At 38.8% G+C, this 15806-nt stretch overlaps 2 protein-coding genes across 4 annotated transcripts in view; both read right to left on the minus strand.

Annotated features, from left to right (window-relative positions):
- The window catches only part of HSPA14 (heat shock protein family A (Hsp70) member 14), a 29807-nt gene that overhangs the window by 13181 nt on the left and 820 nt on the right, over positions 1-15806 (minus strand). The window contains exons 2-9 of the mRNA XM_014855921.3: positions 15047-15127; positions 14888-14970; positions 6302-6350; positions 6068-6173; positions 4921-5011; positions 3897-4001; positions 2685-2846; positions 1223-1378 (exon numbers count right to left, since the gene is read on the minus strand). Of these exons, the coding sequence (XP_014711407.1) occupies positions 1223-1378; positions 2685-2846; positions 3897-4001; positions 4921-5011; positions 6068-6173; positions 6302-6350; positions 14888-14970; positions 15047-15127 (833 nt within the window). The remainder of the gene's footprint in view (positions 1-1222; positions 1379-2684; positions 2847-3896; positions 4002-4920; positions 5012-6067; positions 6174-6301; positions 6351-14887; positions 14971-15046; positions 15128-15806) is intronic.
- MSANTD7 (Myb/SANT DNA binding domain containing 7) lies at positions 9189-15102 on the minus strand. 3 transcript variants are annotated; one of them, XM_044761913.2, is made up of 4 exons: positions 15047-15102; positions 14888-14970; positions 12104-12830; positions 9189-11317 (listed from the first exon to the last, which is right to left on the minus strand). In XM_044761913.2, the coding sequence occupies exons 3-4, from the start codon at positions 12663-12665 to the stop codon at positions 10794-10796; spliced, it is 1086 nt and encodes a 361-aa protein (XP_044617848.1). In that variant the 5' UTR covers positions 12666-12830; positions 14888-14970; positions 15047-15102; the 3' UTR covers positions 9189-10793. The 3 variants fall into 3 exon arrangements, with proteins under 3 accessions (XP_044617848.1, XP_070357278.1, XP_070357279.1); XM_070501177.1 differs by having other exon boundaries at positions 12104-13397; XM_070501178.1 differs by having other exon boundaries at positions 12104-14612; positions 15047-15101.

The raw sequence follows: 15806 nt of genomic DNA on the forward strand, positions 1-15806 counted from the left end.
GAATTGTGGCTAGTGTTACAAAGTAACTGAAGTTTTTGTTATTTCTAATTAACTTAAATTTAAATAGCCACAGGTGGCTAGTGGCTATCATATTGGGCACACAGATCTAGAGTCTTTAGGAAAGCCCAGGGAGAGTGAAGAAGCTGAACTACAAAGGCCAAATGAAGAGAGAATTTAAGCAAATAAAGTCTGGAAAATCCTAAAAATAATACAATACTGTAATTCTGGAAATTTTCACTATGTTTGCAAGTTACTTGTTAGATTGTTGGGAGGTTTAAATAGTTTAGTTAATGGTAGCTATTATTATTGTTAGTAACATGTAACACAAAATGATAGGGCAACGTCCTCCCTTTGGACTTTCTGGGTAAAGGGGCAATCACTCGTAAACAATGTTTGGGATTACGTAAAAGGTACAGGCATTAAAAACAATTTTATGCACATTAAACCTGAGTTTACTAAACGTCATAAAAGCTACGAACATTTAAAATGTTGACAATGGATGACAGAGCAAACAAAACCAAGACAGATATCAATCTTCAGTATGGTGTGACAGTTACAGAGTATGAACTCTGGAGTCAAACTGGCTGGGTTTGAATCCCAGGCCCATCACTTCCTAGCTGTGTAACCTTGGGCAAGTAATGAAACCTCTCTGTGTTTCAGCTTCCCCATGTGTAAAATAAGGGAAACAACAACAGTACTTACCTCACTGGGTTGTTATGAGATTTCATGAGTTACTACATAGCAATACTTAGACTACAGCGTGCCATGCAATGTTAACTATTAAATTACGGGAAGCAACCACTGAAACATGTGCAAGCCCCACATCGAATTGTAGCAACACCGAACTAGGACTATACAGGTGGGACTGCAATTGAGTAAGAGAAATCTGAAAATCTCAAACTTCAAGTCTGCTCTCACTCTTCTTTAAAAACTCTAGCATGCCTTTTTCACACACTGCTATTTGTAGCTGTTAAATAACAGGGCAAGCAGTCACAACTGATGTCATCAAAACCATATCACAATCACAGGTGATATCATCAAAATAGATGTAACTGGGAACAGCTGACAAAACTGTACTCCAGAAGTAAAGACAGGAAAGCTCTCCTTTTATAGATGGCTAATAATCTCAAATGAACAAAAAAAAAACCAAAAGTGAGAAAATCACACCTAAATGTGAAGGCACTTGGAATTTTTTTTTAAGTTTTCTGAACTTTAGTTTTACCTGGACACATTGCAGTCAAAATCTTGACCTTCATATAATGAGTCAAGGAAACAATTGGCACTCCCCAAGGTTGACAGAGAGTGCTTTGCAATGTCAGCACTGTTCATCAATTTCATCATGGCTCGGGCATTTCCTCTCACGTCATGTTTGAAGGATCTAAATTAAAAACAGTCTTTGAAGTTTAAAAATTACTAGGTCATTTAGAATTTATTATAGCTAAAATCTGGGTAATAATAAGCTCATGAATCAATTATTAATACCAGGTTTTAGTGTCTGGCTTCAAATCTCCAAAACTTCTAAAGAAAATTCTCTGCAATTAAAAGAAGGGTATCCTCAAGAAAAATGAATAACCAATATACTTAATAGTTGGAATTGCTGCACCATGTAACTGTAAGAATAGAATGTACTTTGAAGAAAGCAGAGCAGCAGTCACCTTTTTACAGAGGAGACAAGTGGAGGCTGAAGGAGATCTACGTAACTGGGTCAGGTTTCATATCTCACCCTTTACAATCGCAGCACAATCATTGTTTAAAATGGTACAAAATCATCTGTCCAGCATTCAAAAAACCAAAAAACCTAAAAGTGCTTCTTCAAAGACATTTGATGCATAAAAAATATGTAAAATTACAGTTCCTTTATCTCCAAGATGAGTTAATTGTTAAAACTGCTTTCTAAGCAGTGATTAATGACTATTTCTAGACATGTTTAATAATCGGAATTGTTAGTAAAATTAACAATGCCTGACCTGACTTGAAACACCTTTATAATAAAAAGCAATATGTCTTTATCCAAGTGAGAAATTATCACTTTTTCAATACTTTTTAACCCAGTCAGTTTATTCAAACTTATGAAAATAGTTTCAGCTACTTTTTTTTAGAGCAACAATGTTCAAAACATAACCTTTACCTATTTGACTCTTGATGTGCCAAACAGGATTTTGAATGGAATTCAAATTCCATTTTGAATTTTGAAATGGAATAATTACATCCAGTAACAAAACTAAAGTATTCCTTGCAGCAGTAGATTAGTAATAAAACAAACACTTCATAAGACATTAATTCCCTGGAATGTGGATCTAACACAAGGTAATCCTTCTCAGATCTAAACTTTTAAAAACTGTTCAGAAGGTAGTGAGGCCTCACTGCCTGCACCCTCCTTTATCTACACATAAGGACTGCACCTGAAGAATTAAGAAATTGAACTTGAAATGCAAGTCCACACAGTTCAGTGTCTGGTGGTCCCTGATAGCAAGTGAAAAATCCAAGCACACTGCACTGGGCCACTTGGGCTCCTCTTCCTCAAAACTACCTGGATAGGACATTATAACTCTAGACACAAAAATATCCAGTGCACTGAAAATAACACATCGTCGTTTGAAGCAGGGCAATTTAAAATAAATTAGGAAAAAAAATTTGAAGAGAAACTTCAATCAAAATATATGATCAAGTCCATTAATACTCACCGCTGAAACTCGGAAGCTAGATACTGCGCTAAGGTTTCTGTGAAATGTGTACCTCCAATGTTATCGTCAGTGTTTGTTGAAAGAACACGATAGATTCCACTGTTAACTTCCATGACACTGATAGATAAGGATGTTCCTCCAAGTTTAAACACCAAAATATTGCTTTAAAGAAAGATAACATGAGTGACAAGAGAATTAAAACATTTTAAAGCTAGGTCGGACCCTAGCAGTCACAGTTTAATCTCTTTAGATCACAAATGAGGAAAGTGACAATCTCCCATGAGCCAACTAAGTTGTCCACAGTCATCACCTAGTGAGGAATCAAGCCTAGAACCCACATCCTCTGATTCTAAGTCACAGTCCTTTTTCACTTGGTTGTGCTGGTAAAATTGGATTCTTCTGAGTAACTGGAGTTCAAACACTAACTATCCAAAGTAAATAAAGAAGAGATTTGTGATTACAGTGAATCGTAAGATAATTAAGTACAGAAATTTTGTCTTCTTATTGTCAAAATTACTACTGCAATAACACATCTATAAAAATAAAATAAGCAAAAATAGCAGCTAATTTCCTATGTATCAAATTCCTAATTTCTGATATGCTACATTTATCTAAAAATAATTTCCTAGTGATTTATACATATTATTTTCTTTACTCTGTGAGATATGAAGCAGATGAAGCAATTAGGGAAAACTAGCACATCTGAATTCATCTCTCTAACGTTGCATGTGTCAGGTCTGTTAAGAAAAGTTTGACAACTAAATTGGAGTATGTCTTCCTATTTCATTATCAAAAGACATCTTAAATCCCCATGCTGGATTTCCCCCATCTCCTGCCAATACAAATGTATATAAAAGTACTATTTCTAAATATGTTTAACAACTGGAATTGGTAGTAAAATTAACAGTGCCCTGGCCTGAGTTGGAACTTGGATGGGCTTATAAATTTCAAATCTTCCTCCAATAAAGGGACAAAACATGGATGATAAGAGAAGGGCAGGAAAGCTCAGTCTTCCCTTCTGTTATGTCCCTTCTCTGTCTTCCTAGGATATCTTTCTCATCTATTTGAAAAATTCTAGGGGAGAGTGTCGCTGTCTTTTCATCCAGAAAGGCTTGGAGCGACTGTATTATGTAACAATCCCTATTGACAGAACTGCTATAATTTAAAATGTTTTCTGCACTGGAAAACTTAAAGCTGCAAATACGGTTTTACCTTTTTCCAGTGGGGGAGTCTTGTCCAATTCCATAAGCCAGAAGAGCTGCAGATGGTTCATGGATTAACCTCAAAACATTAAACCCAGCAGCTCCAGCTGCTTCCCTGTGGACAATTTGCTTTCAATGAATTTAATATCACAATAGGTTCAAGTCTAAATTTTTAGAAATGCTCTGCTAAAGATTTCATGCAGTAGCAAATAAGATTTCACAAGTAAAACATGAAGGATAATGACCTTTAGAAGATAACAGAACACAAGAAATGGAAGTAACTGTAAGAGTAGATCATTTTTTACTTAAAATAATAAAGTTCAGAGCTTATTTTCTTGACAAAGAAATTAATATGTATTTCTACTGAATAAGGAAAAGAAAGCTCTTAAAAATGCCCAAGCTTACTCACTTTAGAAAGAGATTACGACAAATTAAAAATACATTTTGGAATTTTCCAATTTCTTTAATTTAGCGTCACAGATTTTAACATCCCACAAGTTCAAGTAAATAAAGTAATCCTCTGCTCTAGATGCAACTTAGATGCTCCCCAAAGTCCCACATGGAACTCTTATCTGCAGGCTCATCATCTACATTTGCATAGTGACCTATAAAAACTAAATCCAACTTTTTGATCAGATGTTAAGATCTAAGGTGAAGAAATAATCTCAAATACTTTCTAAAATTGCCTATTTTTATATAATTCCCACATAAACCTTAATTATATGAAACTAAGGTAAAGTGATTCATAAACATCAGCTTAACTTTGTAATTAAAAACACTTCCAATCAAAACAACTACGGTACATCTAATTTCATGTTCTCTTGGCATTTCGTAAAAGATAGGAAATATTAATGATCGTTACCATACTTTTTACCATACTATCTATATATTTAAATATAGACTTGTATTTACAAATACAATTTTATTGCCTAAGCTATTTTCAAATACAATTTTACCTTTTACTATATAGTGATATTATGAAATTTGTATTTCCTTTAACTAAGCAAAGAAGATAAACCCCATATTATACTTACCCAAGAGCGTTTTTTTGCTTTTCTCCAAAATCAAAGGGAACAGTAATAACTACATCATTTGCATCTGAGCCCAAGACAGAATGTGCTGTTTCTGTATATGAAAAAATACAAAAACAAATTCTGATGACACAAAAAGTCAAGTTATACTTTCTGAGGTTTATTAATTTGAGCCAAAGATCTTCTCACTATAAAGACTCTCTAATTCTTGCCCCACCCCACTGATTTTCTTCTCTTGCTCTCTTAAATCACGCAGTGCTTTTTGTGGTTTTGCTAGTTTGTGGACGTGGAACTAGGTACTTTCCAAAGAGCCTAGCTCTTAGGCTTCAAAGTTTCAACCATCTCCCAAATTAGACTGGTTCCATCGAGGATGAGCTTCTAACGTGTCAGTGTGAAGACGAAACGGCATAATCTTAGTTCAACACATTAAAAGGCTGCCGCCCGTCCCACAAGTTCACAACACAATTCCAGAGCTGAAGGGAGCCTTATAAATAACCTACTCCAGAATTTCCCAAACTGTTCCACAGCATGCCACTTAACTTCGAGTCTTCATCCAAAATGGTGACAAACCAGAACTACTTAATCTGCCTAAATAACTGCTGAAAGAGCACTGTCAACCTTGAAAAGAGACATTCAACATTCACTCTTCACCAAACTTATTTGGCCACGTTTTTTTTTTTTTGGAGGAAGATTAGCCCTGAGCTAACATCTGTCACCAAGCCACCTCTTTTTTGCTGAGGAAGACTGGCCCTGAGCTAACATCCATGCCCATCTTCCTCTACTTTATATGTGGGACCCCTACCACAGCATGGCTTGACAAGCGGTGCCATGTCCGCACCCGGGATCCGGGCTGGTGAACCCCAGGCTGCCGAAGCAGAACACATGAACTTAACTGCTATGCCACTAGGCCGGCCCCTCACTTCATCTTAAGAAGTTTTGAAAATGCTAATCTGACTCAATCCACTTACATTACTTCTAGGAAAACCGAAGTTGGCGAGGGTAAGCCATTTAACCAAGGTCACATGCCAGTTAATGTTTAGGTCTCCTAAACTGCCCATCTGCTCATCACCTTGCTTCTCCCAAGGTAAAAAAATATCTCTAACTTTTTTTTAAGGTCAAATTCTAAAAGATCTTCTCTTTTGCTCAATACCTTTCATTTTACTAAATATCAGTCTGGCAACATCTTCTGGGTTAACAAATTTTGTTTCTTCTCCAGTATCTATTTCATATCGTAATTTCCCATTTTTTTCAATGACCTATAAAGGAAATTGTGTTAAGTAAGTAATAATTTTAATAAAAATATAAAATTTCAAGTCAATATAATAGGTTATGATCATGGAAATTACTCTGTGTAACAGAGAAATAATAATAGAATCATACTCACTAAACATTTACTTTCCATGATGTATTTCTGAGCCTGCGGATCATCAGAGCTGTCCATAAAGACAGAGACAGTTAAGTATTAAAATCAGTATTGTTGATATATAAAGGTTAAAGAAGACTATATTTTTCAATACCACTGAACAAATATAAAAATATAAACCAAATCATTAAGTGGCTTAATATTAAGAGATCTTGAAGTATTACAGACAATAGGATTAAATGGATGCAGTATTTACAATAGTTACGGTAATTCTATTAAAGTATTAATCTCCACATTTGAAAATGAATAGCTTTTACTTCTGATCTTGCTATTAACAGATGCTACACACTTGAGGGTGATTTCTCCTAATAGCAATGATTTTCTCTCATATACTCTCACATCCGTGATCCTGAAAACCCAACCACTGATATGAAAAGGACAAAAGGAGATAAGATCGCAAAGTCAGGGCAAATAATACCTAACACCATCTTTGTTACTTGGCTTCTGAACATGAATCAACACAAAACCAAAGACTGAGCAGTATGCATGTTATCTTCGGAAAGGTGCAGAGTACTACAGGTAGATAGGTCTATAATGTCCAGCACAAAGTAGGACTAATGTGTATGGCAATAAAAAAATTAAAACAATGGGTGTTACGTTGTTCAAAGTAGTAATACCAACTTATGCAGATTACAAAATGTTTTCACATCTATTACCTTATTTGACCTTCACAATTCTTAAGTGGGGTTAGCTTGGCAGGTATTATTTTACAGGTAACAGGTTCAGAGGGTCAATGATTTACAAGTTAATGAGGGGCAGAATCAGTACCTGATCCCAGATCTTCTCTATCAGGCTAGCGTTGTTTACACTTTACCAGACTGCCCTGCAGTAAGATGGGAAATAACTAAAGTTCTTTTGCCCCTTAAGCAGGGATAAAAGTCTTTCATCCTTGGCTTAATTTCACCTAGAAATTAAGATGAAGTAGGCCTTTGCTAAACTCTTCTTCCAAGGGGCTGTGGCTATTCTGTTCAGAGACCAGTCTTAAATGTTTAGTAAGAGATGAAAATTAATAGTGGCTAATTGCTGAAGGGTTACTGAACATCTGAGAACCCTAAACTGTATAAGTAAGAAGACAAAAGGGGTTTAAGATGGACTAATTGGGCTTAGAACTCTGTCTGGAATACTTGCAGATTCCTCACACTTCCTTCTCTATCACCTACAAATTGATAGAAAGGAAATAGGTAAGTAGCTTGCCCAAAGTCACATGGCTAATTAATGGCAGAACTGACTGGAATATGCTTCTTTTAAACAAAGTTTAGTATTCTTTCCAATAAATGCCCCCTTCCTCCCTTTTCCTAAACGCAGTATTTAGACTACATTCTGGACATTTTATAAGTAAGAAAAAAAGATTAAGTGTGCCCATAGTAATTTTTTTTGCACCAATATTGTATCTTATGGAATTTACAGAACTCTTAGAAATGGAAAATTATTTCTCAACTGCCATGCAGAGGGCCTCTCTGAGATGAGGACAGAAAGCACACATAGCTCTTGGGGCCATCTACAGGAAAGACCCTAAGATTAGCTAGCAGAAAAGGAGAAAACAGAGAATGGAGGTGACGACAAATGATCCCGGATATCGCCAGAAAGTAGCGGACTGACCCACAACTACATACAAGTAAAAACTTTATTTGTCCACACCAGGATTAAATTACTTAACAGGAAAAGAAAGGGTGGTGGCACGTAGGTATACAGAACACCTCATTTATGTCCCAGTCTTCAGGAGGCTGAGCGTTAATCCTACCATTGTACCACAACCTTTACTAGCAATGCCATTTTCTACTCCTCCTCCTCCCTCTTTAAATGTCTCTTGCACAGTCAGCAGGCCCTCGGACCTGGCATACACCAGCACTCATGTGCCACAGGGTCTTCTCCCCACTTCTGTCACATTATGGTGCCTTCCACGTCTGAAAGCATTTTTACAAGCATCTGTTTATTTGACACTCACAACAGTCCTGTGAGGTAGGTAGCATAGTTACTAGTTTCCCACTTTATAGGTGAGGAACCTGAGTTACAGAATGCTGAAATGACCTGCCTGAGGATGGACAGGCAGGAATGGCTGGGCCTAGACTTCAGGCAGGACTTCTGGGCTTGTCTTTCATACAGCCTCCTCTTATTACAATATTTTGCCTATTTTTCTATTTATTTCTTTAAAACCTTTCCCTTTAGTTTTATTCCCACATTAAGGTTACTTCACCCACTGGATCTTCACAATGCTATCTCCAAAGTTTAACTCCACTTCTCTTCTTTAGCACTTCTCTTATCTTAAATAAATCCCTGCCTAGGTACTTGGCTACCATTAATAGATTAATATAGTACAGGCCTATCTCTCCTTCAAGTACTTCCCTGTTCTTCCAGAAAGCCCACCTATCTACATTAGCGCTATCTGGTTATGACTAACACATATCCCTCCATATAATGACCTAAAACAACTTGAGAAAATGCATTTAAGCCTTGAGAAAGGCTTAAAATCTCCATTTCAAGCCTTAGTATGTGCTCCTTTAAAGCAAGGAATCTATGTCTGGTGTGGTGCTGACAGAAGTCCATAAGTATATTAATAAATATCAATCCATAGAATATTTCCTTAAAATACAATTGTTACCAGAATTTCAAACATACATTAATATGCTACTATGACTGAAAATATTACAATTTAAGTTTCATTTTGCTTTTTTTTGTTATGCTACATCACATAATTTTTTTAGAACTGGAGCGTAATAAAAGTCACCTACCGCAAATCTCTCACTTTAGAGATAAAGGAATTGACACACAAAAAGGGTAAGTGATTTGCTTAATGTAACAAAACTGTGACAAGATTAGAACCCAGAAGTTCTAACCAGATTCCAGTGTATCTGCCACACCAGCTGCCATCTACATCCATCACCCATTCATCAGGAGTAGCTTGCTTGCTTGCCAGCTGTTCACGCTTCCGTGTTCCCACTGTTGTTTTGACTATTTCTCTACCTATTCGTATTTCCAGCATTTTGGTAAGCACCCAAGCCTGCAAAATATAAACAGAACTTCTCCCAACATGCCCACACTTAATTCTTTTCTTTTTCAGCCTCTAGATTGAAAGAAATCTTTTTAAATTCAAAGGTTCCTATTTATATTTCCTGAAAGTACTGAATAAACCCTAAAATCCTTAAGTTAGTTTAATGATGGCCAGTAATGGCTTCCCTTCTACAGTAAATTGGAAATATGGCTCAACACCTTCATCTCCCAAAGGAAGTATGGGTGTTTTGGGGGCCAAAGGGCAGTATTTGTTGAGGGCTTATGCCCAATAGGAGTCATCTGTTGCAGGCAGTCTTTATCCACACCACTCTCAGTTGTTCCCAAAGCTGTTCTCTTCCACTATGTGCCAATAACAAGGTACACCATGTGACAAAAAGTGACTTTGGAAAGTTTCCTAGCAGGAAAGTTTTCCAGGGCTTGCCTTCTGTAACATACTAGACAGAAAAAAGTCTAACAGAAAAGAACGAAATGAGCTAAAAGCATTTGGGAAACTGATAGAATCCAAATTGTTTCCACAACGTTCAAATGCAACCCAAACTTCAAGATATATAATTATGCATATAAAGGGACTCAAATAATACGGAATGCAAAGAATTTACTTACATTTAATATTTTATAAACAGCCAATATCTCATTAAATCAAAGATTACCAATATGAACCATAACACATGATTGTGGCTCCCTGTCAGTTCTGAACGATATTGTTATAGTGATAAGAGACTAAGAACTAGTAGAATGGAAAGACGGTTTGACTAATGAGTGCTTACTAGTAGGTATGTCATAGACAGAGCAGTGAAAGTACGAGATAAAGGTACAAATACACGTTGTGTCTCTATTAGTCTAATAAGCTATAGAGGGATTTAAAAAATGAAGATCTTAAAGTCCAGGAAGTAGTCAAGGTAAGCTAGTAAAGATTCAAGCAATGAGGTCATGTATACAACCGTAATTCTATATCTTGTCAACTAAAGTGCCTCACCCTAGCCTCACCTTGGCCAAGGTCATATGATTAATAACTTACGTGTGTATAGTGCTTTTAAACTTTTAAACTCTTTCACATCTACTAGTCACTTCATCCTCACAACAACCCTGTGAGGTAGGCAGGTCAGGAGTTACTATCTAGCCCCCATTTGACAGATGAGGAAACTGGTGTAGAGAGGTAAACTAAATTGCCTCACATTACTGACAAAGCCACAGCTAACTAGCTGTCTGGACTTGGCTCCACCTATTTTCTTTCAGGCAACCTCTTACATATCTGAAAGGTCTTTCAATCAGTGGAGAAGCTCGGGAAAAGGAACTAGCATATATATTCCTACCACTCTGCATATTAATGGTTAGTCCATTCTTTTTTTCCTGAGGAGATGGAAAAGAAGCCAGGGTACCAGAAGAAAGATGTTGGAACTGGGCTTCTATCAGTTTAGGAAACACACCCTTTTGTAATCAGTTTCTAACTTTTGGTATTCGAAATTAACCTCTGAAGCAATTTTTCAAGCCCTAGCTGAAAAGCACCGGTGGCCTCTTCCACTGCTGTCGCCAAGCGTCTGACTGCGATCACGGCATCCCTGCGGAGCTCGTTGGCCGTATCTTGCTGAGCACTGGCCTCCTCACCAATAGCAATCAGCCTGTCCAATTTTTCTTCCTCACGCTTGGAAAGTTCTCGTGCCAATCTCCTGTTTTCTGCCAACTCAGCTGCAATAGTCCTGGCCACTGACCGCCTTCTTCGCCTTGCCCACCTTGGAGGGGGCTCACTGGTCAAAGGCCTGTCCTCACCAGAAACAAAAGGAACTCTGGAGGAGGAGACTGGAGGTCGCTGTGTGAAGGCCACCCCAGGAGTGTTTCGGCTGGTGCTGGTGCAGGGACTGGGCTCACCGGACACACCCAGTCTGGTCATGGGGCTGCTCTGACAGGGAGTAACTGCACCTCTGAAAAGGTGGTGGGAGCTGCTGTAGCTGGGAGTCCCTTGAGAGCACCCTGAAAAACAAAGCAACAAGGTTGCAAAGAGGACATTCCTGCTAAGGGAATGCTTGCAGCCAGCAGCAGAGTTGAAAGACAATTACAAAACTATGGTAGTTCCTAGAAAGGCCTCTTTACACAAGGGACTGGGTGGAATTCATTTCCTTAGTCTGGACATTTTGGCCCATTGCAATCTTACTGCTAAAACCTCCTCCTTGCTTTCCTGAATCCCTTTCTATGTAGCTATCCAACCCACTCTATATCCACAAATTCCTAAGTACCCATTATAAATAATGCCAAAACTAGTTTGATTCTAAAGAGTACTACCTCTACGTTTAAAAAGTTCTAGGGGCCGGCCCCGTGGCTGAAGGGTCAACTTGGCGCACTCTGCTTTGGCAGCCCAGGTTTCGCTGGTTCGGATCCTTGGTGCGGACATGGCACCACTCGTCAGGCCACGTTGAGGCGGCGTCCCACATGCCACAACTAGTAGGACCCACAACTAAAAAAATACACAACTATCTACTGGAGGGATTTTGGGAGAAAAACCAGGGGGAAAAAAAGGACTGGCAACAAACGTTAGCTCAAGTGCCAATCTTTAAAAAAAAAAAAGTTCTAATATCTTACATACATAGGGTCACAGCTTTTAAAAAGCTGCAGCCCTTTATCTTATCATTAGGTTAAAAAAGGAATAAAAGAGGGCAGGGGGCAGAAACAGGGACAATGCTGAAGAGAACACCAAACGTACACTGCTGTTTAGAATCAAGAGACTCGGGGACCCCAATCCTTCACATGCTTGGGAGTTACCTGCACCCGAGGATTCATCCCAGGAGTCCTCAACGTCACTGGTTTCTCGCATCTGGTCACTGATTCTCAGCTGACAATCCTCATCTGAATCTTTAACTGTTTTCAAGATAGGCTGATGATCTGCTGCCTGAGTCCTTTTTGCTCTCAGAATGCTGGTTCCCTCTTCCCCTGGGGTGTCAGAGGTCACTAAGTTCTGATCACAGTGCTTGGCCCAAGCAGCATCCTCCATTAAGTTGTCTGGGTCAGTCACTATCTGATTTCGGAGAAGCTGATCCAATGTATCATAAAATGGACAGTGTGGTGGATCACTCATACTTGTGGCATGGGCAACATATGCCTTTAAATACAATGCCTTCAGAACTTTAAACTTGGAGCGGCACTGACGTTCGGTGCGGCGGAAGCCTTCCTGCTGCATTCGCTTAGACACAGCCTGATAGACATCTGCATTATGATGCACAGTTTGGAGGCGCTGAATATACTCCGCCTCGCCTAGTATGGAGAGAAGAGTTCGTGTCTCCTGTCTGGACCACCGGATGCCCGCACTGCTATTGGAACTGGCCATAGTGGACTGGGAAGGAAGGCTAGCTGAAGGAAGCTCCTGGGCAGCAAGGTGCAAATCTGAAGGTGTGGGGAAGCTCTGTGTGCTCAGTGTATTTCCAGGAGCCAGTCGATTCTTCCCTCTCAGGGCTAATTGCTGAGAAGCCAGGGCCAAGGACCGAATTTCTGGCTGGAAGGCCACAGGGGAATGAGAGTTACAGGCAGGGTGGAAGGATAATTGTGGCAGCAAGTTAAGTGGTGCTACCTGTAAGTAGGTGGCAAACAGGTAGGATGCCAAGACTGAGAAAGCCCAACTTTGCGAGTTGACCCAAGATGGGTACCGGACCAGGGGCTAAAAGAGCCTTACTGACTGATAACACGGGGACTGGCTCCTCCACAAAGGGCAGAATGCTTCCAAGGCTGAGACCTGGTACAACTGTGGATCTGTAAAAATCACCACTGTCTACTAAGAAGATAGACTGAGGAGGGAAATACCTGGACCATGAAGCAGCTCATTCTGGAGAAGTGCATGCAGGACCATGGTGTAGCAGGACATCTGAAGGGTGCTCATCCTTTAATAACCTTGGCCCAAGTAGCATGCTGTGGCTATATATTAGCATCTGACTGTCACCAGTGCATTCCTTTGTCAAAAGGCAACTTTCAGGGCCAGAAAAGAGAGCTTAAGTTTTCCTGCTAATACAAAGCTTTCCGCATAGTATGGCAGAAGACAACCACATCATTACTCCAACCATCTGCCCTAAAACAGCAAGCAGGGGATAGATGTATGGAAGCATCCTGTATCTTGATTGTATCAATGTCAGTAACCTGGCGGTGATACTGTACTATAGTTTTGCAAGATGTTACCATTTGGAGAAAGTGGTAAATTCAGTAATACGCTGGATCTCTCTGTATTATTTCTTACAACAGTATGTAAATCTACAATGATCTCAAAATAAAAAATGTAATTGAAAAATATATATTGTTGGCTGCTTACAGTGAATCTAGCTTCCAAAACTATCTACAATTCCCTGTTTTTTTTCAGTTTATAATTTGAAAATTTGACACCAACTGATTTATTTCCAATATGCTCAATACTAAATTCTGTCAACAGGTAAATGGATATGGGAGTACATTTAACATCACAAAAGTCTGAATTCTTTCCAAAATACTACAGTTTGTGGCTTAATGCATAGATATCCTAAGGAAAAAAATAGATAAGTTCAGTTTAACTAAACACAGGTAAGGGACAATAAAAATATCTGTACGTATAAAAGAAATAAATATTCAATTTAATCTATAATCTCCAAATCCTAAAATCAACACCAAGGAATTCCTACTTAAATTCTCAACTAACAAAGCAGAAAGGAAAGAACCTGGGGCTGAGGGTGAGAGGTCCTGAATTGGGGTACCATCTAGTTCACCCCCTCACTAATTCAGGAACACCACAACTTCTATGTGTCTTGTTTTTCTCATCTATAAACAGGGAGGGATAAAACCTGACCTACCAATCTTAAGGGATTTGAGAGGATTATATAAATAGATGTAAAAGCACTTTGAAAATACAAAAACACTCTATCAAGTATTACTACTCCAGTGAAAACGGAAACCCCTAATTATTATGGTAATCTATAATTTGAGGAGACAGAAGTCTGGGGAAGTAAGACTCTTTAATCTTTTAATTAAAGTTACAACAAATGATTAACCTGATTCTTAAGATGTTAATTAAGCTGTTTCTCTAATGATTAAATTTGTAAGCCAACTGGAAAAGGTAGTTCCCAGAAAGTGTCACAAAAGGGCTTGAGGAAGAAAATCGATAGCTTCTACATAAGCTTCTACATAAATTATGACCAACTGCAATATATTTTGCAAAACTCAACAACAGTGCGAAGAAATCTTCAAATTCCCACAAAATCTTTCAAGCTCTCTCATTTAAGAAACTAATATAAAAATGTGCAGAGTTCCAAATTACCACCTGTGAATGACACAAATTATAAAAACTAAATGAACATCGGCATTTATCAATACTAACAGACCAGTCAGCAAAAAACAAGTGTCTGAGTGAATCCCACCCCTGGAAGACTCAGCACTAATCATCACAAGAAACAGCCTACTGGGTACTCTCTGAAACGACTCCGTCATAAAAACGATGAAAAAACAAACTGGAGTTTCTAGTCTCATTTCACATTATGCTTAGAACGTATAAACACATTTTATTACCATATGTAAAAGCATTATTTTATTCCATACCTTCTGCCAAGGATCTGCTTTACTTTCATTACTGTATTTGAAATATTTCTTATTCTACTTTGCTTTGCTGCCAATCCAACAACCTGAAAAAGAGCAAGATGTTACAATGCATCTAATTTTTACTTTTTCAAAGAACAAAAGTAAGAGGAACAGTAGTACCTCTTCATTTTCTGAGTAAGCAACAACAGCTGGGGTAACTCGGTCACCTGCATCATTTGCAACCACATCAGCCCGGCCATCCTGGAGAAAAATACACTACATTAGTTCTTCAGAAATGAAATATATGGTTTCATTAGACATATTCAGACATGTGTAGGCCAGTGCCATATATGCAGAAAGAAAAATCACTATATCAATACTTTAAATTTGTAGATTTAACGGCCATTATTTATTTCCTAGAGTTTATATAAGGCCAACATTTAAGGAACATCTGCCTCATTTTTTCAGTCTGCTCTGTATAGCCAATAACTGGAACAAACAGAATAACCAACCACCTTTCTATATATAACAACATCTCATTACATCACCCTACTTCTCCTCCTTACCTTATACAAACACGTATTTCTTCCCTTTTCTACATATGATGGAGCACTAATCCCTTCGGCTGTTCCTTAGAAATCACGCGACATTTAAACGCGAGACTAGTATCAGAAGTTCATTATTACTGTTCCAACTCCTAGTGAAGCTCTCTCACCTCCACAAAGGCCAAGTCAGTGGAGCACGTACCATCAACTCGCTTCACCCGCTTCACAGGACCAACAGCTACAGTTCCAGAGCGCGGCGGCCCGCCCATTCCTGCCAAACGTCCAGAAACCTCCCGGCCTCCTGCGGCCACGGCGTCCCCCAGACCCTCCCGGCCTCCCGCGGCCACCGCGTCCCCCAGACCCTCCCGGCCTCCCGCGGCCCTGCCGTCCCCCAG

The sequence above is a fragment of the Equus asinus genome, chromosome 29 (genome assembly GCF_041296235.1).
Source record: "Equus asinus isolate D_3611 breed Donkey chromosome 29, EquAss-T2T_v2, whole genome shotgun sequence".
In the NCBI taxonomy this organism is placed as follows: Eukaryota; Metazoa; Chordata; class Mammalia; order Perissodactyla; family Equidae; genus Equus; species Equus asinus.

What these genes read in the sequence shown, in the direction of transcription:
- MSANTD7 (XM_044761913.2), bottom strand. Translation starts at nt 12,665, where the DNA reads ATGGCCAGTTCCAATAGCAGTGCGGGCATCCGGTGGTCCAGACAGGAG. An exon ending in GGATGAATCCTCGGGTGCAG is followed by an intron (nt 11,318 to 12,103) that starts GTAACTCCCAAG and finishes TTTGTTTTTCAG; the next exon opens with GGTGCTCTCAAGGGACTCCC.